This window comes from Narcine bancroftii, chromosome 8, assembly GCF_036971445.1.
Source record: "Narcine bancroftii isolate sNarBan1 chromosome 8, sNarBan1.hap1, whole genome shotgun sequence".
Lineage (NCBI taxonomy): Eukaryota > Metazoa > Chordata > Chondrichthyes > Torpediniformes > Narcinidae > Narcine > Narcine bancroftii.
In genome coordinates, this window is record NC_091476.1 from 37,822,680 (window position 1) to 37,844,314 (window position 21,635).

General features: G+C 43.4%; 1 protein-coding gene across 10 annotated transcripts in view; it reads left to right on the forward strand.

The window, feature by feature from the left end:
- Nucleotides 1-21,635, forward strand: part of npas2 (neuronal PAS domain protein 2) — a 154,718-nt gene that overhangs the window by 74,322 nt on the left and 58,761 nt on the right. For all 10 annotated transcript variants that reach the window (XM_069893459.1, XM_069893453.1, XM_069893456.1 and 7 more), the window contains 5 exons: nucleotides 2,674-2,821; nucleotides 9,323-9,407; nucleotides 13,968-14,109; nucleotides 19,834-19,940; nucleotides 21,153-21,239. In XM_069893459.1, the coding sequence (XP_069749560.1) occupies nucleotides 2,674-2,821; nucleotides 9,323-9,407; nucleotides 13,968-14,109; nucleotides 19,834-19,940; nucleotides 21,153-21,239 (569 nt within the window). The remainder of the gene's footprint in view (nucleotides 1-2,673; nucleotides 2,822-9,322; nucleotides 9,408-13,967; nucleotides 14,110-19,833; nucleotides 19,941-21,152; nucleotides 21,240-21,635) is intronic.

The following is a 21,635-nucleotide window of genomic DNA, read 5'->3' on the forward strand; positions in this document are numbered from 1 at the left end:
ATGTCTCTCCTAAACCTTCCTCCTTTCACTCTGTACAGATGTCCTCTCGTGTTTGTTATTCCTGCCCTTGGAAAAAGGTGCTGGCTGTTCACCTTATTTATGCCTCCATAAATATCTACAAGAGAATCTTGTAGATATTTATTAAGTCTCCTCTCTTCCTTCTTTGCTCCAAAGAGAAAAGTCCAACCTGGTAAATCTCCTCTGCACCCTCTCCTTCCTATGATGAAGTGACCAGAAATGAACAAAATACTCCAAGTATGGCCTCACCAGAGATTTGTAGACTTGCAACATGACATAAAAATTTCAAAGAGCAGGGGTCCAGGAACAGATCCCTGAGGAACTCCAAGCAAAATATTTTCTATCCATTACTAGTATCTGCTTTCTACATTCAAGTCGGTTTTTAATTCATGCAGCCAAGGATCCATGGATCCTATGTCTCATGGGAGCCTTGTCAAATGCCTTACTAAAATCCATATAGTCCACATCTGCCGCCCTACCTTCATTGATTGTTTTTTTGTTAATTTCTCAAAAAACTCAATTAGGCTTGTGAGGTATGACCTTCCCCTCACTTAGATATGCTAACTATCCCTGAGTAGATTACATTTCTCCAAATGCTCATAAATCCTATTCTTAAGAATCCTCTCTCATAGTTTGGACATCCCTGACATAAGACTCACTGGACTATAATTCCCAGGATTCTCCCTATTAACTTTTTTTTTAAACCAAGGGGACATTTGCCTTTCTCTAATCCTTTGGCACCTCGGCTGAGGCAAAGGAGGACTTAAAGATCATAGCCAATGTCCCTCCCTCCCCACATCAACCTGGGGTATATCACGTCTAGCCCCAGGGACATCAATCTTAATATTTTTAAGAAGATCTAACACTTCCTCTTCCTTAATCTCCACATCATCCAGCACAGAAGCCTGTCCCATTCTGATCTCACCCTGATCAAGGTCCTTTGGAATGTGAAAGGCAACGAGAACTTGTGGAGAAATCCAACCAGTGTCATGGAGAATGTTCAAACTCAATATAGCACTGCATTTAAGTGAGTGTGTAAAATTAACTGAGGAGAACTGTGCAAAGACTTGCTAATTCACTCTCCCCACCCTTACCTGGATATGCCCCTTAGGAACTGGCAATAAACTTTGGAGAAGAGATTTCCCTGAATCAATAGATAGTAAACCAAATGAACTGAAGGGAGCTGATGAGTTATTTTACAGACACTCACTCTGACCTGTTTGATTTTCTGACGTTTATCACATCAGATGGTAGTCAAGGCTGCACATGACTCATTTCTGCAATCTTCAAAGATCACTCCTAGTTATAAATTGCCACCAAAAACTACACATCTCTATGAGCTATGACATTCCATGAGTACTGATTACTTGTGTTTCAAAATAAGCCCAACCTAATCAGAGATATTTCAGCTCCAGTTTCTAAAGATTTTTGTCCAATTTCCCATCAGGGCATGACTGTAACCCTGAATCATACTTGGAATCCCTTACACAGAGGTCCAAGTGAAGGCAGGTGAGAATGAGTCACAGTTGGGTTCAGACTCAAGGCTGATGATCCGGATGGGGTCTTCACAAAGCATGCGCTGATCCTGGGCTGACTCTCTGCCCAAGAAAGTTAAGAGAGCAGTGGTGCAGGACTGATAGGATGATGATTGCAAATGAGGAAATCCCAACTATTCCTCAATCCAAATATGAGCTCCACTGGTGGACATTATCCTCTTATTAACCCCAAGAGGGAGAGAATGCAGAACATGTCCACACAAGTGGTGACTGAAACAAACAGAAGCAATATACAGTATGTAGGGTTGGCAGGTAAAGGAGCACCTAATGATTCAGGAAGTTGAGCGGAATGGCAGATTCTCTCTTGGTAAAAGCCAGCATGGACAAGCCAGACAGTTTCTGTCACTACCAACATTACAGTTCATTCATTTACAGCTGTAAAAACTAGGTTACCACTTTGGAATTGTACTTTGAATTTGAAAAATAATGCTTTTGAGAAAAAACAATTCGAGTTGCATTTGAGATACTTCTTCCCATGAGCAGTGAGACTGCTGAATGACTGATGAACTGCTCGTACTAACCCTCCAAGGCTCTACTATTTATTAACAATATTTACTGTACTATACATACTGCATATGGATCATTAGTCTGTATGAGTTATGTCTGTATGCACGTCTGCAAGTTTTTGTTCTGAAGACCAGAGAACATTTCATCAGGTTGTACTTGTACAATAGGATGATAATAAACTTGAACATAAACTTGAACTTGAATGTTGAAAGTCATGGACAAAGTAGATATAGAAAGTTGTTTCCCATGGTGGGAAGGTTTAGGACAAGAGGGCACAAGTTCAGTATTGAAGGTCATCTGCTTAGAACAGAAATGCAGAGAAATTTCTTCAGTCAGAAGGTAGTGAATCTGCAGAATTTGTTGCCACAGGCAGTTGTGGAGGCCATCACTGAGTGCATTTAAGGCAGAGATTGATAGGTTCTTGATTAACTGGGGCATCAAAGGTTATGGAAAGAAGGCTGGACAGCGGGGCTGAGGAGGAAAATGGATCAGCTCATGATTGAATGGCAGGGCAGACTCAATGAGCTGAATAGCTTATTTCTGCTCCCATGTCTTATGGCTTTATGACTTACACGTTGCTTCTTCTGTGTAGTGATGCAGTTCGGGAAAGGCAAGTCTTGCTACTATCGTTTCTTAACCAAGGGGCAGCAGTGGATCTGGCTGCAGACACAGTACTACATTACCTACCACCAGTGGAACTCCAAGCCTGAGTTCATCGTCTGCAATCACACCGTCATCAGGTATGCCCATCATGATCACTGGCAACATGGTGCAGGTCGCACTTCTAATCTGCTTCAGGGGAATAAGAGGGTGAGGATGTATCCTCAACTGGGCACTTAAGTCCTCTGTATTCCACTTCACCTTGCCGTTCGAGCAAAAGAACTTCCTTGTTGGGACAGCAACAATATTTCAACGAAGATTTAAGTTTTCAATTTGGTCAAATAATTGGGGATAGTTTTCTGAAGATGAGGATGCATGAGAAGGTCATTTCAGTGAAGGAGAGATTTCCACAAAGCCTGCACCGTGGATATAATGTAAGATGCACCTTGACATTGATGTTCACTCCCTTGTAAATGAAGCAGGCATTTTAACAACAGAGCAACAGTTGGCATAAATGTCAAAGTCTTTTTTTTAATTTAGATCCATACCAAATCTAAACACTTTTCACTTGAATGCTCCTTTCAGCAACTTTTATCCAAACCCTTGGGAACATTCCCATCAAGAGAAGAGCAAAGAGGTGCAATAATTATGATCTGCTTTCCCTAAACGGAGGACCAGTATCTACTCAGTTAGCAGTGTGTTAGTACATATCACAACAACAGCTGCCGGTGTATGAAAAGATCTGGGAAATAGCAGAAACACCCATCAGTCTTGAAAACGTTAACGTATTATTGGAACAAAGATAATGGTTTTCTTCAGTATTGCCATGTGTTACACATCAATAACTTGTTAAAAAGCTGCAATTTTCTTTCTCCCCAAGAATTTTGGTTCTTGAGGAGGTACTCAACAGGTCTATTTATCAATGTGGTGAAGGCTTTCTTTGAATGTTAAGTAAACTTGTGCCACAAGCAAAGCCATTTTTACTGAAGTTTTCAAAACTAAATGTTCCATGTTAGTGAGCTATCCTTCTTAGCCCTCTGCCCTCTTCCCTTATTATTTCTCAGCATTTTTCTCTTCAACTCTCCTACCTATTACCTCTGACCTGTAAGCTTGTTCTCCTCCCCCTCCCCCCCCCCCCCCACCCCGGCATTTTTACTTAGGCGTCCATCAGTATTTCTACATTCTCAACAAAGGTTTCAGGCCTGAGATGTTGACTGCCTTTTACTTCGTATATATGACCTGAGTTTCTTCAGCATTTTTGTAAATTACACTAAATCACAGCATCTTGCAGATTTTTTAATATAGCAAAGATAAAGGGGTGTAACTAACGTTTTGGGCTTGCGCCCTTCATTAAGATATGAGCAAAATGTAGACGGGTGCTCAAACTAAATGATGGGGGAAGGAACAGAGGGAGGAGGAGTACAGTCCCACAGGCTCAGAGAGGGTAACACCAGCAAATAGGGGGAGGGGGGATGGCTCTGTGAATGGAGAGGAAAAGGCAGAGCACCGGATGCAGTAGATGACTCGCGTGGATTCACAAGTGAAGTGTTGCTTCACTTGGAAGGACTGTTTGTGGCCCTGAATGGTGATGATGGAGGAGGTCATGGGCACAAGTGTGGTACTCTCTGCAGTCACGGGGGAAAGTGCCAAGGGGGTGATTAGTGGGTAGGAATGATTCGACAAGGGTGTCACAGAGGGAATAGTCCATATGTAAGATAGAGAGGGGAAGATGTGTCTGGTGGTGGTCGATATGGAGTGCTCCTATTGCAGCTGTACATTGGAGTGCTCCTGTTATGGCCTTCTCTACATCAGAGAGACTGGAAGCTGACTGGGAGATCACATCACTGAGCACCTTCATTCTGTTCACATCAATGACAGGGATCTCCCAGTGGCCAACCATTTCAATTCTGCACCCCACTCTTGCACTGACATGTCTGTCTGTGGCCTCATGACCTGCCAAACAAGGCCACTCATAAATTGGAGGAGCAACATCTAAAATTCCACCTGGTGGCAACTGTATGGCACTGACATCAACTTCTCCAGTGTCTTCTAGACTACTCTCCATTCTTCCTCTCTTCCCCATCTCTCTGTCTTTCCTCCAGCTCTCCATACCCTCTCCTCTCCATTCATAGAGACATCAACCCCTCCCCCTGTTTGATGTTGTGCTCTCCTTCCCTTATCCACTTACTACCTCCTGACTGTGGGCCCATGGTCCTCCCTCATCCCTCCTCCTCACCATTTTATTCCGGACCTACCTACATTTTGCTCATACCTTGACGAAGGGCTCAAGCCTGAAATGTTGGTTATGTATCATTATCGTTGCTGCATAAAGTACCTGCTGAGTTTCCCCAGTATTGTGTTTTAATTTCAATCACACTGTCTGCAAACGTTCATGTTTTACTTCTGCAGATTTCCTTGTTTAACTGCGTGTGATCAGAATTATCAACTGGGATGAATTTCTAGGCATTGAACATACTAATTGCCTGAACCAGTAGCTCCCTCTACGTAAAGATATTTTCTAGGCGTTGAACATACTAATTGCCTGAACCAGTAGCTCCCTCTACGTAAAGATATTTTCTAGGCATTGAACATACTAATTGCCTGAACCAGTAGCTCCCTCTACATAAAGATATTTTCTAGGTGTTGAACATACTAATTGCCTGAACCAGTAGCTCCCTCTACGTAAAGATATTTTCTAGGCGTTGAACATACTAATTGCCTGAACCAGTAGCTCCCTCTACGTAAAGATATTTTCTAGGCATTGAACATACTAATTGCCTGAACCAGTAGCTCCCTCTACATAAAGATATTTTCTAGGTGTTGAACATACTAATTGCCTGAACCAGTAGCTCCCTCTACGTAAAGATATTTTCTAGGCGTTGAACATACTAATTGCCTGAACCAGTAGCTCCCTCTATGTAAAGCTATTTTTTTTACAGCAAAGTTTCTGGTTCAAATTCAGTGACTGGTCTTTCAACAAAATAATGACTCTTTTTAAATAAAATTGCAATCACAAGCACTTTTTTCTGAGAAAGCTTCAATCAGTTGGGAGCAATTCATGAAGTACTGTGTTGAGTGTACCTCCCAGGCTGGAGACTAACTCATTGCAATCTCAAGCAATTATCTGTGCCATTATTCTCAAAAAGTTAGAAGACACCTTTTGAGAGTGTCCACTTGAATCTTCAGGGGAATAAAGAGATTCCACTTGAATCTTCAGGGGAATAAAGAGCCTTGGGAATAAAGAACCAGGTGCCACAATAATATTTGCCAAGTGGTATTTGGAAACAACTAAAATAATACTAAAGAGAAACACGTGAACTGCAGATGCTGGAATCTGGAGCAATCAGTGAGGTGCTCGAGAGGCAGCATCCATGGGTAGCTATGGGAAGCAATGGTTAGTATAGTGTTTAGCACAAATTCTATTACAACACCAGCAATCTGGTTCAAATCTGGCACTGTCTACAAGGACAGTCTTGCCTTGTTCTGTGTGGGTTTGTTCTAGGTGCTCTGATTTCCTCTCACCTTTTAAGCCCATACAAGATTAGTAGGTTAATTGGGTCTAACTGGGCAGCATGGGCTTCATAGGCTGGAAGGGCCTTCTGCTGTATTGTATTGTTAAAATTAAAATAAACAAAATTACAATGTAAGTCAGTGTTTCAGGTTAGGATCCTCTTTCAAGGCAAAAAGCAGTAGTGGGGTAAAGAAGCTGGGGAGGGGCAAAGAGGTGATAGAACAGAAGGTGTGATGGGTGGATCGACAGGTAGAGGGACAGCCCACTGGAAAGGGTTCAATACCCTATCACCTTGTGGACACCCTGCACAGATTTGATCCTCTTTCACGTGACCCTGTTTTAATTTTAATCTCGATAATGGGTCCCATCCTGAAATATCAACTGACCATTTCTGTCCATGATTCTGCCTGATCTGCTAAGTTCCTCCAGCAGTAACACTACACTGCTCCCCTCATCTTCATATTCCACCATATCGACCATCCAGCATAAGAAGATAATGCCAGTAATAACGTGCCTAGCATAATCCCAAAACATACCGACACTAAATGTAGCAAATTAAGATCCTCATCATGTGTTCATCCCCTCTGTAAGCAATACTGACCAAATTCATCAGTCATTATTAAGTTCAAGTTCAAAATCATCTTACTGCACATATGCAAACAGCATTTCTCTAGACAACAGTGTAGATGCATAATACATTTCATAATTTCATAAAACAACATGCATAATACATAATATCACAGCATATAATAATCACATATATACATGAAAATATAATATAAAATAAATAGGTATAAATATTTTGGAATAATTTACTCAATTTCACTTATGAGACCCAAGGTTGCAAGATATCGTTCATCTGTCTCACAGCCAGTGGAAAGAAACTATTTCCCAGCAGTCCGGATTTTGACGCTCCTGTACCACCTCCTTATAATAGTAGGACCAAGATACAGTGTGTGAGATAGAAAGGGTCCTTAATAATTCTTTGAGCCCTATTTAAGGTACATTCCTGATGAATGATAGAGAATGGGCACTACCAGTTGCCCCAATAATCACAAAGACAGAAACTGAGGAGAACGATAGGCTTTATTACACACAAGACTTGCTGGCCCAGGTCCAAGCTAGGGAAGGAAGACCTTTATGGCCTGGGTCACAGGGGAGGAGTCCAAGGAGAGGATGTCATCAGGAGGCCGGGCCAGCCTGTGCCTGTACCGGTTAGTACATACTATAAACCATTATAATTAAATAGAGGAAAGGAATAAGTTGGTTACCCAGGACTAGTGCAATGTGTATGACATTTTACAATTTTTACAGTCATCCAATCTAATTTTGAGGAACTAAATTCTGCCTGTATCAGGAAGACTGCAGGGTGTGAGGGCCCCAGAATCAAGCTCACTCTCAGAATAAATGTTAGAATATTTTAGAATGAGATGAAGAGAAATTTCTTTACTCAGTTGGACATATGTTTGGGGATTTTTCTTCATTATGATGAGAATTCCTCTGTCATCAGTAGTGGAGGTCTCGCTTGGCCTACCGGTCCCTTTGCAGTTACTGAGTTCACCAGTATGCTCTTTCTTCTTAATTCTGCATGGCCAAACAAAAAATGTATACAAATAACCTTGAGTAATATCTGAAATGTTAACTTTAATTACATATGAATTGTTTGATTACAAATTTAAAACTGGGGTGCACAGGGGCAAATAAAGGAAAAAAGTGTCTTTGTCCCAAGCAGTATGGAAGGCACTGCATTTTGAGCAGGTAATTGAATGTAGTCACGATTGATTTCTGAACATAAAAGGCTGCAAGGAGTATAAGTAGAGGTTAGGAATGTGATGTAGAAATAAAGCTTCAACCATGAGTGCTTCACCTATCCTGCTCCCATTTTCTATGCTTTTAATGACTTTCATTTATCGAAAACCATAGCATAGAAAACTAAACCACATTTGAGTTAAACAAGGAAGTCTGCAGACGCTGGGGTTGAGTGCAATTCACAAACGTCCTGGAAAAACTCAGCATGTCACACAGCAGAAACATTCATGTGCCTAATGTGTGTTTCCGTTTGCTGATTATCTTGAATTCACACAGAAGGTAGAGAGGTAGGGTGATTACAGGACTGGAAAACCTGGGGCTCAAGTTCAAAACGATAAATTTTAATTTTAACGATACAGCCCAGCCCATGGACACTATGCCACCCAATTAACCTACCAGCCCTAAGGTTTTGGGAAGGTGGGAGGAAATTGGAACACCCAAAATTACACACATCATGGGGATAATATACAAACTCCTCATAGACAGCACCAGAATTGAAGATTGGCCACTGGCACTGTAATAACGTTGCACCCTTAGTAGCTGAAGAATACAAATTCCGATTACTAATGATTGTATAATGGTAGTATTAGTAATGGTGATCACAAACCAGCAGGTCATTGTGGAAAAAAAAAACAAATCTAGTTTATTAGCATCTGTCAAGGGAGGGCATCTGCTATCTTTACCCAGTCTGCTTTATATGTGACTCCAGGCCTTTGCAATAACCTAACAAGCCAATCTGTAAAATGATGCTTCTATTGCTCTGTAGTAATTGATCTCTCTCTTTGTGACTCTACACATTGTGTCTTACTTGCTGTACTATGTAGTGGGTGGCTAGCTGGACTGCTTGCTGTACATGATTTCTCACTGCACCTTGGTACATGTGACCTTAAACTTGGCTTCTTCAGGCACAGCTAGTGATGCCCTCAGCCTGGTAATAAAAGGAAAGAGTGGGGAAACTCAAAGCTAGGTCAGGAACAGTTCAGAGAGCCTGTGGTGTGGTAAACATGAGGTATAGGTAAGGTAAAATGGAAAATAACTAAATATGTAAGCATTCAAAATAGTCAGTCCAGGTTTGAGGGTATGAAGTTTGTTTCTGTAGTTTGGTTTTAATTATTTAAAATTGTCCATTAATTTGTTTACAAGTTGGAAAGTCTTATCAATCGCATATTTGTGAATTACCAACAGTTGACTATCTTGTGAAGTTCTGACTGAAGACATGAACAGATGTCCCCAAAGTTGCTAATGTCACTATTGACACCCTCTCTGGAAGGTTTATACCCATGAACACAAACTTATTTGCTTTCCATCTCCTGATTTGTAGCTATGCAGAAGTCCGGGCTGAGAGACGACGTGAACTGGGCCTCATGGAGTCTACCGCTGAAATCTTGGCTCCATCAGTGCTGAAGGTAGGAATTTCCTCCTGTGTCATTGGCTTTGTGAACCAGTTACCTTAATAAGCAGAGACCTATGAGTGATATTAGCAGAAATGAGAGCAAGATACTGAGTGCTCTTGATCTTCTCCATCCAGATCACCTTTTTTGGTTGTCCCTACATTCCCATGGTCCACAGGCACGTCTTTTCATCGCAGAAGAGCAGCAGCATTATCAATAGAAATCTAATATTAACTCTTTCTAACATTACTTTCTGAGATTGTAAACACGGCAAGGAGATCCATTTGTGGCTTTCACATTAGAGGGATCCAAAATTTAAGTGGGGGGGGGGGGGGGGCAAGACTCTACTAGGTGAGTATAATGCATAGAAATAGGACATTCTACATCTTGGTAAGCAAAATGAACAGTTCTTAAATGGTGAGAAGCAAGTAAATATTGCTTTGCAAAATAATCTGGTTGTTCATGAGAGGCAGAAAATAAACACATTGATGTTGCAAGCAATTGGCAAGGCAAAGGAGAGCATATTGAAAACTGGACTGGACAACAAATATTTGCAAAAGGTTGCTTCCTGAAATTGTGGATTATGTCAGACAACTTCTAGCTGAACACGAAGATAATTTCAGATTTGCTGCATCATGTAGGAAGTTGGAGAAACATTAAATTAACTTTTATTGAATTTAGCATTATGCAAATGTAACAGAATGTATCGCTGCTGTTGTGACATTGACAAGACATTTCTGCTGTATTGAATCTTCCTGAAGGCAATAAATGCTATTGTTAAGTACACTCACTATGCTATTGCCTGAAGAACATGTGCAAAAACATGTGTTCAATCTCAATCAATGAAATGCACAGCATCTGTGTATGTGAGCTGTTTTTAAAGCCTATCCGCATCTATCCTGACTAAGCATGCCCAGGCTGAAGACAACATTTGCATAGAACCTATAATGAGAGCTTGGACTGACTAATGCAGCTTGCTTTGTGGGCAATATACTAGTAGACTTAAAATATGACAGAAAATCACAAGATAGGTTATATCTAAAAAAACAGCACATGATAGGAAAATGTGAAGGTGATTTCTTGACCAGCAGCTCAAAGTCCATAAAATACACTTAAAAAAGTTCAGGAAAAAAAAAATCTTTGCTGTCCAGTGTAATGTGTTAATTGTCATTCACATAAGTACAATGTACATATGTAATGGAGTTCTTACTTACTGCTACCAAAGCAGGTACATGGTTTAAAAAAAAACCTGTAGAAATATTCATTAAATGACCATGCAAAAAGTAATAATAAATATGTAACATAGATAGGAAATGAATATTCACAACAATATTAGTGGAAGAAACAAAATTGTGGTAGTTCAATGTAGCCAGATCTTTATGATGTTGACTACCTTCTTGAGGCAGAATCTCACACAGTTGTCTTCAGTGGATGGGAGGTTGGAGCCTGTTGGCCAAAGTAAGAAGCCATGTTGAGAGTTTGCATGGATTTGTGGAGCCTACTTTTACAGCATGTGTGTATTTTAATTTTTTCTCCATAAGGGTAACTTTATTAGGTGGCCATATAGTTGAAAATTGCTGGTTGTCCTTTGAAGGGAAAATGTGCCACATTGGCTTGGCCACTGGATTTTAAATGGGTTGAGAGGCGATGTCATGGATGTTTTCCCATCTCTGAAACAGATGCTGAAAAAGTGTTTCCTCAGGTTGGAGAGTCCTGAACCATGAGACCCAGATTCAGGACATGGGTCTGGTAAGTAGGTCTGAGATGGGAGAAACTTCTTTCAAGGTGGGGATTGAAAGTCTCTGTCTCAGAGAGCTGTGAACACATGGTCAGCGTGGAGTAGATTAATTTTCTTTTGTGCATCAAGGGAATCAGGGGTGTGAAGATGGGGCATAGTAAACTATGGTTGAATGGTGGAGTAGGCTTTAAGGAACAAATATTTTGTGTGATATATCGAGGGGTGTAATGGCACTCATTGATCTGATCTCTGTGTCAGAAATTACCACAAGTATTTAAATGTTTAAATTTAAATTAAATGTTGGTTTTTTTAAAAAAGTTGGACATTCAGCTTAGTTACAGACTCTTCTGGCCCACGAGCCGATGCTGCCCAATTACACCCAATTTACCTACAACCCCCATATGTTTTGAAGGGTGGGAGGAAGCCAGAGCACTCGGAGGAAACTCATGGAGAATGTATTAACTCCTTACAGACAGCGCAGAATCTGAACCTAGGTTGTTGGGTCTGTAATAGTATTACACAAATCGCTACGCTATAACCATGCCACACTTTTACATTAACCATGCCACCCTTTGTTTCCTCTTACTTTAAACTTTCAATGGACACATTCAGACTTTCTGGGTTGAATTTCCTTTTTAAATGTGATGGCTTGAGCTACTTGAAGCAATGACCCTTGTATATGAATATTTGTTATTCCATTGCCACTGTTGACCACAAGAACTAACCTTCCCTTCATCGATTTCGTTGATGCCTCCCGCTGCCTTGAAATCTGCCAACATATCTGCCCATCGCGTCCTGGACACACTTTCTTCTCCACCCTTCTGTAACGGAGAGGCTGCTGTCACCACAGGGTGGCGCTGCTGTGCTCCTATTCAGAGGATATGTGGCATGTCAGTCAAGGGTCAAGACTTAGCCCAAGCCATCAAGGTGATCCTTGCAATTGGCCCAACTAAATCATCAGGTGCTGCAGTCCAGGCAGCCTGCTGGACTCAGCCCTGAGCTTCACTCCATTGGCCAGGGTGAATCACCTAAGCTAACCCCTGCTGAGCCCCTGCACTTGGGCTTCCAGTCATTAGCCACAGCAGCCAATGGGGCCCAGCCTGCCCTGAGTGATTGGCCCCCCCAATTCTGCCTGCAGAACTATAAAGGACGATGTGCCCCTTTGTTCTGTCTCTTTTGACCTCTCAAGGCACATATCACCTTTCGCACTGGGTTGGAGTGAGTCCTGAGGTTAGGTAGCTAGAGCCATGTCCGTACCAGTCAAGGGGTAGGGGCACATAGTATCACCTTGATTCTGCCTGTTGATTGTATGTATTTAAGTAATTTCCTCAGTTTTTGTCGGTTTCTCCCTTGTTATCCAAAGTGTATATTTACCCCTTGCTTATTGTGTATGTGTGTATAAATTTATTTAGCATTTCGACCCAGTTGCCCCATTTTCATCCCCAAAATTAACATGTCCTTTGAAACACCTTCCATCAGGCCTCAGACACATGAGCTTAAAAACACAAATCTCCAGATTCAAGTTTCCAATAGGCCACTCCACTGTCCCCGTCCCTTCCCCATCTCCCTGTCTCCTTTCCTCCAGCTCTCCACCCCCTTCCCTCTCCATTCAGAGCAATCCTCTGCCCTTGTCACTTCCCACCCATATCCACCTCTTATGATTTCTTGCCCAAGCACCTTGTGCTCCTCTCTCTGCTGTTCCTGCCACCATTTTATTCAGAAGCCTGCCTGCTTTTTGCTCATGAAAGACTTGGGCCCGAAACATTGGATGTGTATCTTCTTTGCTGCATGAAGAAAAGCTGCATGAATTGCTGAATTTCTCCAGCATTTTTGTGTAATCAGATTTAAAGACAGTTTTTTTCTTGCTGTTATCAGACTCTTAAATGGACACCTGATTGGCAAAACATAATGGCCTTAAAATAACAGAAGAAATAGGAGCAGGTGTAGGCTATCAGGCCCATTGAGCCTGCTCTGCCATTCAATTTTTAAATTCTAAATTTAGACTTGCAGAACAGCGACAGGCCATTTGGGCCCACGAGTCCATGGCGCCCAATTTACACCCAATTAACCGACACCCCAGTGTATTTTGAATGGTGGGAGGAAACGGAAGCCCCCAGGAAAACCCATGCAAACACGGGGAAAACATACCATCTCCTTACAGACAGCGGGGAATTCAAACCCCTGTCCCAATTGCTGGCACTGTAAAGGCGCTGCTCTAACCGCTACGTCAACTGTACCACCACTCATGGCTAATCTGATGATAGGCGCATTTCCACTTACCTGCCTTTTCCCGGTACCCCTTATTTCTGCTACAGTGTAAAAATCTATTCAACCTATCTTAAATGTATTTACTAAGGTAGTCTCCATGGCTTAATTTGGCAGAATGCTTTAGGGAGATCAAGAAGAGTGCTAAGGTGGTGCACTAGTAGAATCATGGCACCAGTGTCCCAGGTTCAATCTTGGCCTTGGGTGCTATCTCTGTGGAGTTCTCCCTGTTACCCTTTGGATTACCTCCAGGAGCTCCGGTTTCCTCCCACATACCAAAGGCTTGGCTTATTGCTCACTAATTGGTGGGAAAAATATCAAGGGTGTTGATGAGAATTTTTAAAAAAATGGAATTGATAGAGATGACTGCAAAATGGCTGGTTGATAGTCAGGTGATATGCTGACTTTCCTCAGGCTTCTGAAGTAGAGGTGCTGGTCAATGTTCCGATGTGGATGGACCAGTTATGTGAAATGAGCACAAGTCCTGTAATCTTCTCAATGTTGTGAATGCAATCATTGTTCTTCCCCACCACCCCCCCCCCCCCACCCCCCGCCACCCCACCACACTATAGATCCAAAACTGCCACTTGGAAAGCAGACGATGTGAGAGTGTCCAGGACATTTCCACCGAGAAGCTTAGCAGTAGTCGACCAGCTTCAGTGTCATCACCAAGCTCATTCAAATCCTCCCACGATGCGCTGTCGGACACCCCTCGTAAGTGCAAAATTACACCTGTGCTCTCTGTGTTCAAACTAGAATTTTAGTCCTCATTTGGGTTAAGACATAATGGTGGAGTGTAAAACAGGGTGTGGGTAATTGTAGGAATAATAAAGCAATCTCCAACCAGATTCCTTCTTTCTTCATGGTTACAATAACTTCTTCTAGAAGTCAGTCTCTACCAGTTAACCCAAATCAAAACCAAACAGGAGGCAGTGCTCAGAGCGTTACATTTTTAAGTTTTAAACTTTAATAATGCAACATTTTAGCAAGCCCTTTGGTTCACGAAACACTTGCAGCCCAATTGCACCCAATTAACTTTCCAATCTCGTACATTTTGGAACATGGGACGAAACCAGGAAACCCATGCAGGTCACGGGGAGAACGTGCAAACTCCTTACAGGAAGCGCCAGATTTGAACCTGGGTTGCTGCCACTGTAATAGCATTACGCTAACTGTGTTGCCAACTCTAGGTCCAAAGTTATTTGTTCCTCCTCTAGTATCCTACATCTCACCTTTGGGTGCTAGTACAGAATGGTGTCAGAAGAATCAGCTCCTGGTTCTACTCAGTTCCTAAATTTTGGACACACAGCACAGCAACAAGTCCTTTTGATCCTGGGCCACCCAAATAACCCCAATTAACCTACAATCCCCATACATTTTGAAGGGTGGGAGGAAACGGGAACACCCTGTAGCGACACATCAACCAAATAGAGCGTGAGATTGTAGAGGAACTTTAATCAACCAAGAAACCTAACACAGCCTTGCCTCTAACCGGGAAGGTCAGAAGTGTTCAATAGGTGATTGGCTCATCTTTATATAGTGAGTGGCCACAGATGACACCCTGTGGCCAAGTGATGAAATGGTAGGTATCCATATCATCAGACTCCCGGAGAAAACCTTCACATATATGAGAATGTACAAACTCCTAACAGACAGCCCCGGATTCAAACCCGGGTAGCTCGCCCTATAACAGTGTTTTGTGGTTAATCCTAATAATTGGGTTTATACATAGATGAGTAAATGCACAAGAGCAAGGAAATATGATGAAATTTTACAAAATGTTAGTTTGTCCTGGTGCGAGAAAGAGACAAACGAGATGTGCTCCACACCAGGGTCATGCCCAGCGCAGAATGCCACACTGACCACCGGCTGGTTCGCTGCAAGCTCAACCTTCACTTCAAGCCAAAGTCCAGGAACAGTAAAGCCCCCAGAAAGAGGTTCAATGTTGGAAACTTGCAGTCAGACGAAGTGAGAGGAAACTTCCAGGCAAACCTCCAAGCAAAGCTCGAGGATGCAATCCGCTTCACGGACTCATCCCCTGAAACCCTCTGGGATCAGCTGAAGACTGCCATACTTCAATCCACTGAAGAGGTATTGGGCTTCTCCTCCAGGAAAAACAAGGACTGGTTCGACGAAAACAACTAGGAAATCCAGGAGCTGCTGGCAAAGAAGCGAGCTGCCCACCAGGCTCACCTCGCAAAGCCATCCTGGCCAGAGAAGAAATGAGCCTTCTGTCGCACATGCAGCCATCTTCAGCGCAAACTCTGGGAGATCCAAAATGAGTGGTGGACTAGCCTCGCCAAACGAACTCAGCTCAGCGCGGACATTGGCGACTTCAAGGGTTTTTACGAGGCTCTAAAGCACACATGTCAAACTCTGGCCCGCGGGCCAAATTTGGCCCGCGATACAATTATATTTGGCCCGCAAGATCATTTCAAAAATGCATTAGTGGTGGCCCACCCTGCAGCGAGAGCCGATGCTGTTTTTTGGTAATGTCACCCCCACCATCCTCCCCCTTCTTGCACATCCTTCCCCATTGTAACACGAGAAATTTTAACACGAGAAGTCTGTCGATGTCATCAGCCGGCAAGCCAATTGGAAGGCTCCCCGCACAACCAGTCACTTCTCCCACCTGTCGAGCGGTGCGGCAGATGGGCGAGCACCTGTGATTTCCTGTCGGCGCGACGGGCATGACAGGCTGCGCACGGCCCCCGGGCAGCGCGAGCCCCGCGCGACTGGCACTGGACGGCCCTTCCACAGCGCGAGCGCACTTCTCCCGGTCGCCATGGCCTTCAATGCTTGCACCCGCGCGGACCCCAGGGACGGCTCCTGTCCACAAAGGCTGATCGGCAGCGCGCTGGGCCTGAGTAGGTGGGTAAGCAGGGGTGGGCAGAGGGTGTAGGTGAGGAGTAATGGGCAGGGAAAGTTATGGTGGTGCGAGGGGCAGTTAGAGGGAGGGATGAGTAGAAGGAGGGGTGGATAGGGAAGAGGTAAAAGGGGAGGGGCAGGGCGAGTAGGGGAGGGGTGATTAGAGGGTGAGAGACGGGTAGAGGGAAGAACAGGTTGAGGGGAGAGGAAGTAGAGGGGCGTGTATAGGATGGGGTGGGTAGAGGCAGAGCGAGTGGAGTGAGGGGTGAGTAGAGGTTGGGTAAAGGACTGGTCAGGTAGCGGGATTGTGGGTCGAGGGTGAATAGAAGCCTAGAGCCTGAGGAGTGAGCAGGAAATGCTGAATCCTGATGCAGGCCAAAATGGACACAGCCTGTGAATGCTGACTACATCTCCACAGGGACCAAATATGTTTCCCTCAGGTCAAGCAAAGGGTGAACTTGAGCTACCTACTCCTGACCTGTAACATTATCCTCCTAAAGTTATATCCTAAAGTTTAACATTACATATGTTGAAAGAAGAGAAAACATGCAGATGTTGTTGAAAATTTTCAATAAATATTTAGTTTGGCCCTCGACTTAGTCCAAGTTTTTAATTTTGGCCCTCCGTGAATTTGAGTTTGACACCCCTGCTCTAAAGGCTGTGTATGGCCCCTCACCCTAAGTCCAAAGCCCACTGCGCAGCTCAGACGGCAAAGTCCTCCTCAGCAACAAGATCTCCATGCTCAACCGATGGTCAGAACACTTCCAATCTCTTTTCAGTGCCAACCGCTCAGTCCAAGAATCCGCCCTGCTCCAGCTCCCTCAACAGCCCTTAAGGCTAGAGCTGGATGAGGTCCTCACCCGGGAAGAGACATATAAGGCAATTGAACAACTGAAAAGTGGCAAACCAGCAGGTATGGATGGAATCCCCCCAGAGATCTGGAAGGCTGGCGGCAAAACTCTGCATACCAAACTGCATGAGTTTTTCAAGCTCTGCTGGGACCAAGGAAAGCTGCCTCAGGACCTTCGTGATGCCATCATCATCACCCTGTACAAAAAAAAAAGGCAAGAAATCAGACTGCTCAAACCACAGGGGAATCACGCTGCTCTCCATTGCAGGCAAATCATCGCTAGGATTCTCCTAAATAGAATAATACCTAGTGTCGCCGAAAATGTTCTCCCAGAATCACAGTGGCCTTTTGCGTAAACAGAGGAACTACTGACATGGTCTTTGCCCTCAGACAGCTCCAAGAAAAGTTCAGAGAACAAAACAAAGGACTCTACATCACCTTTGTTGACTTCACCAAAGCCTTCAACACCGTGAGCAGGAAAGGGCTTTGGCAAATACTAGAGCGCATCGGTTGCCCCCCAAAGTTCCTCAACATGGTTATCCAACTGCACGAAAACCAACAAGGTCGGGTCAGATACAGAAATGAGCTCTCTGAACCCTTCTCCATTAACAATGGCGTGAAGCAAGGCTGCATTCTCGCACCAACCCTCTTTTCAATCTTCTTCAGCATGATGCTGAAACAAGCCATGAAAGACCTCAACAATGAAGACGCTGTTTACATCCGGTACTGTACGGATGGCAGTCTCTTCAATCTGAGGCACCTGCAAGCTCACACCAAGACACAAGAGCAACTTGTCCGTGAACTACTCTTTGCAGACGATGCCGCTTTAGTTGCCCATTCAGAGCCAGCTCTTCAGCGCTTGACGTCCTGTTTTGCGGAAACTTCCAAAATGTTTGGCCTGGAAGTCAGCCTGAAGAAAACTGAGGTCCTCCATCAGCCAGCTCCCCACCATGACTACCAGCCCCCCCACATCTCCATCGGGCACACAAAACTCAAAACGGTCAACCAGTTTACCTATCTCGGCTGTACCATTTCATCGGATGCAAGGATCGACAACGAGATAGACAACAGACTCGCCAAGGCAAATAGCGCCTTTGGAAGACTACACAAAAGAGTCTGGAAAAACAACCAACTGAAAAACCTCACAAAGATTAGCGTATGCAGAGCCGTTGTCATACCCACACTCCTGTTCGGCTCCGAATCATGGGTCCGAATCATGGGTCCTCTTCCGGCATCACCTATGGCTCCTAGAATGCTTCCACCAGCGTTGTCTCCGCTCCATCCTCAACATTCATTGGAGCGACTTCATCTCCAACATCGAAGTACTCGAGATGGCAGAGGCCAACAGCATCGAATCCACGCTGCTGAAGATCCAACTGCGCTGGGTAGGTCACGTCTCTAGAATGGAGGACCATCGCCTTCCCAAGATCATGTTATATGGCGAGCTCTCCACTGGCCACCGAGACAGAGGTGCACCAAAGAAGAAGTACAAGGACTGCCTAAAGAAATCTCTTGGTTCCTGCCACATTGACCACCGCCAGTGGGCTGATATCGCCTCAAACCGTGCATCTTGGCACCTCATAGTTCGGCGGGCAGCAACCTCCTTTGAAGAAGACCGCAGAGCCCACCTCACTGACAAAAGACAAAGGAGGAAAAACCCAACACCCAACCCCAACCAACCAATTTTCCCCTGCAACCGTGTCTGCCTGTCCCGCATCAGACTTGTCAGCCACAAACAAGCCTGCAGCTGACGTGGACATTACCCCTCCATAAATCTTCGTCCGCGAAGCCATGCCAAAGAAGCAGTTATCTTGTATCCATTGTGTCCAGTAAATTCATGAGTGAGAGATCTTGCACGACCAGATTCAAAGACAGTTTCTTTCCTGCCGTTATCAGACCCACTGTATTAGTAAAAAAAATTATTGCATGGCAAACATTTTCTTTTTTTTTGTTCAAATAAGTAAGAGCATGAGAAGTCAAAACATTGCCTGAGGCCTATCTGTAAGTTCAGTTTGAGACTTATAACAGCACAGAAGGGATAGTAAACAACGCCAGAATGTGTCAACACACCATGCAGAATGTGTAGAGTGGGAATAACTTCATAATTTGGTGTTTGGCTTGGAGGAGGCTCCCTACCCCAAACACACTGCAGGCATGGATATGTGCATGATAACTAGTCAAAAAAATTCATCCAGCAGAATTACTGTAAGAATTAATATTGAGACGATGCACCTATCTCATTCCTAGAAATAAGCAAGTCTGTGTTGAGCAATTCCTTTTTGGCAATAGGTGAGCATCCACATATTTCAATCAGTTTCTGAAGTGGCGATTCTGAATAACACATTAATTTTTTTTTTCTCTTTTCTTTCCTCTCGTCCCCTCCTACGCCAATCCACCAATGCCCTCTTGTCTGTGGCCCTGTTCTCCTCCCCTCCCCACCATAAAGAACATTGCGTGACCTGCTGAGTTTCTCTAGCATTTTTGTGCAAAACACATTAATATTTTACTGACCAGGGATGAATTTCTTAGCAACAACGCTCTCTCCCATTCAAAGATAAAATGTTTGTTGCATTTTCATTGTGCAATGCGTTATGGAAATAGTGATGAGAATGTGGTATTTTTGAATTTTATTCTTCGAAACATGTTTAAAATCAGTCTTCCCAGTAAATATTTTAAGCCTGAAGGATGTATTTAATGCAGTGAATGTTTCCTGTTTTCAGCGACAGCATCCAAGATGCGCACTGAAGCAAGCACACCATCTAGGCAATCAATTAACACACGGCTGCCGGAAATGTCTGCACCGAGGCCGCAGCCAATCAGCACTCAGGTGAGATTTTGCATCATCATCATCATGTTCAGCAAGATTGGCCAAGAATCACATACTACAGAGGGAATTCAAAATCAACTTTGTTTTGGACAGTGCTTTAATCCACAAAGACAAGGTCACCTTGATCAGATCGGTTTTCCTACATGACTTTTCATATTCTTCTCTATAGACTTCATCAGTCCGTTCAGGAAATAATGATTTTAACCTCTTTCCATAAAATTTCTCACCACTTCAATATGTCCCGAGGCATTCAACAGCCAACACAAAGTTTTCTGAACAGTGTTGTAATAAATCTCAGCCAGTAAGCCGAATGACTGGGGTACATACTACCCCTGACAATAGATCAGACGGGAGTTTATCATCATACATGCAAGTTCAATCTATACCTGTAGATGCATATCTTACCAGCTGCAGCCACACATTTACAAGAGACACACCAAAGTTCAAAGTTCAGATTTATTGTCGGAGTACATACGTGACATCACATACAACCCTGAGATTCTTTTTCCTGTAGGCAAGGCAGAATTATCACTTATTGGTAATATAAAAACTCTACTCAAGAATAAGATATGCCTCCAAAAGAGAGAAATATAATCAAATAAACAAATGCAAACAAGCAGACTGTGCAAGAAAAAAATCAATAATAAATAATGTGCCAAGTAAGAGACCTTAAACGAGCCTCTGATTGAGTTTGTTGTTGAGGAGCCTGATGGTGGTATTCTACCAACTACAATGACAAAAACAGAAAAAAGATAATAAATCTAAAATGATAGATGAATAAATATGCACAATTGCAGTTAGTTCAAGACAAAAATATTTTAATAGTGCAGACAGATCTTTTGGTGGTCCTGGAATAGGTTATGATAAGGGTTGGAGTAGTACTGGGAGATTCAAGGGCCTGATAGCTGTTGGGATAAAACAACATAATAGCACATATTCCTTTAAAAGGCAGCTAAGTACACAATCTGAGGGAGAAAGGAATAAAAGCACGCTGAGGATGCTTGTCAGAAGAGGATTTGATGAAATTTGGGTGGAATACAAACACAATAAGGTTTCTGGCATCTTTATTAAAAGAGCAATGGTATTTGAACTTCCATTTAGGAAAATGCCATTTGGTTAAAACACAAGAAAAATTATCACTGCTTTTCCTAGAGATTGCCTATGTTTAGTCAAGGGTGTTAAGACAATGGACTTTGGTGTTTGCTTCCCCAGGTCTTGATGGCAGGACAGCCATCAGTTGAAGCACATCAGAGGCAGGCTGTGCCACCGTCCTCGATCTCCACTCCACAGCCCCCTGTGGTACGTGCAGGATTTACTCAGAAGTAATCGCAGTCATCAATTGACAAGTGTTTGAGCAACAGGTGGAGATGGAGATGTCAGCTACGGAGGTAGCACATACACTACAGTGCTGGACAAACTCAGCAGGTCATGCAGCAAAGGGATACAAGATGAGGAGGGAATGCTTTTCCCAGAGATGTGAATCTGTGGAATTCTCTGTCCAAGGAAGCAATTAAGGCTGCCTCATTAAATGTATTTAAGGCAGAGTTGGATTTTTTTTTCAGAGTAGGGGAATTGAGCAGAATGGGGAAAGGAATGTAGGTGGAGGTCTTGAATGGCAGGGGAAGCTCATCAGAACAGGTGGTCTTCTCTTGTTCCTCTTTCTTATGTTCTTACTTTCCATATTACAGAGAACAA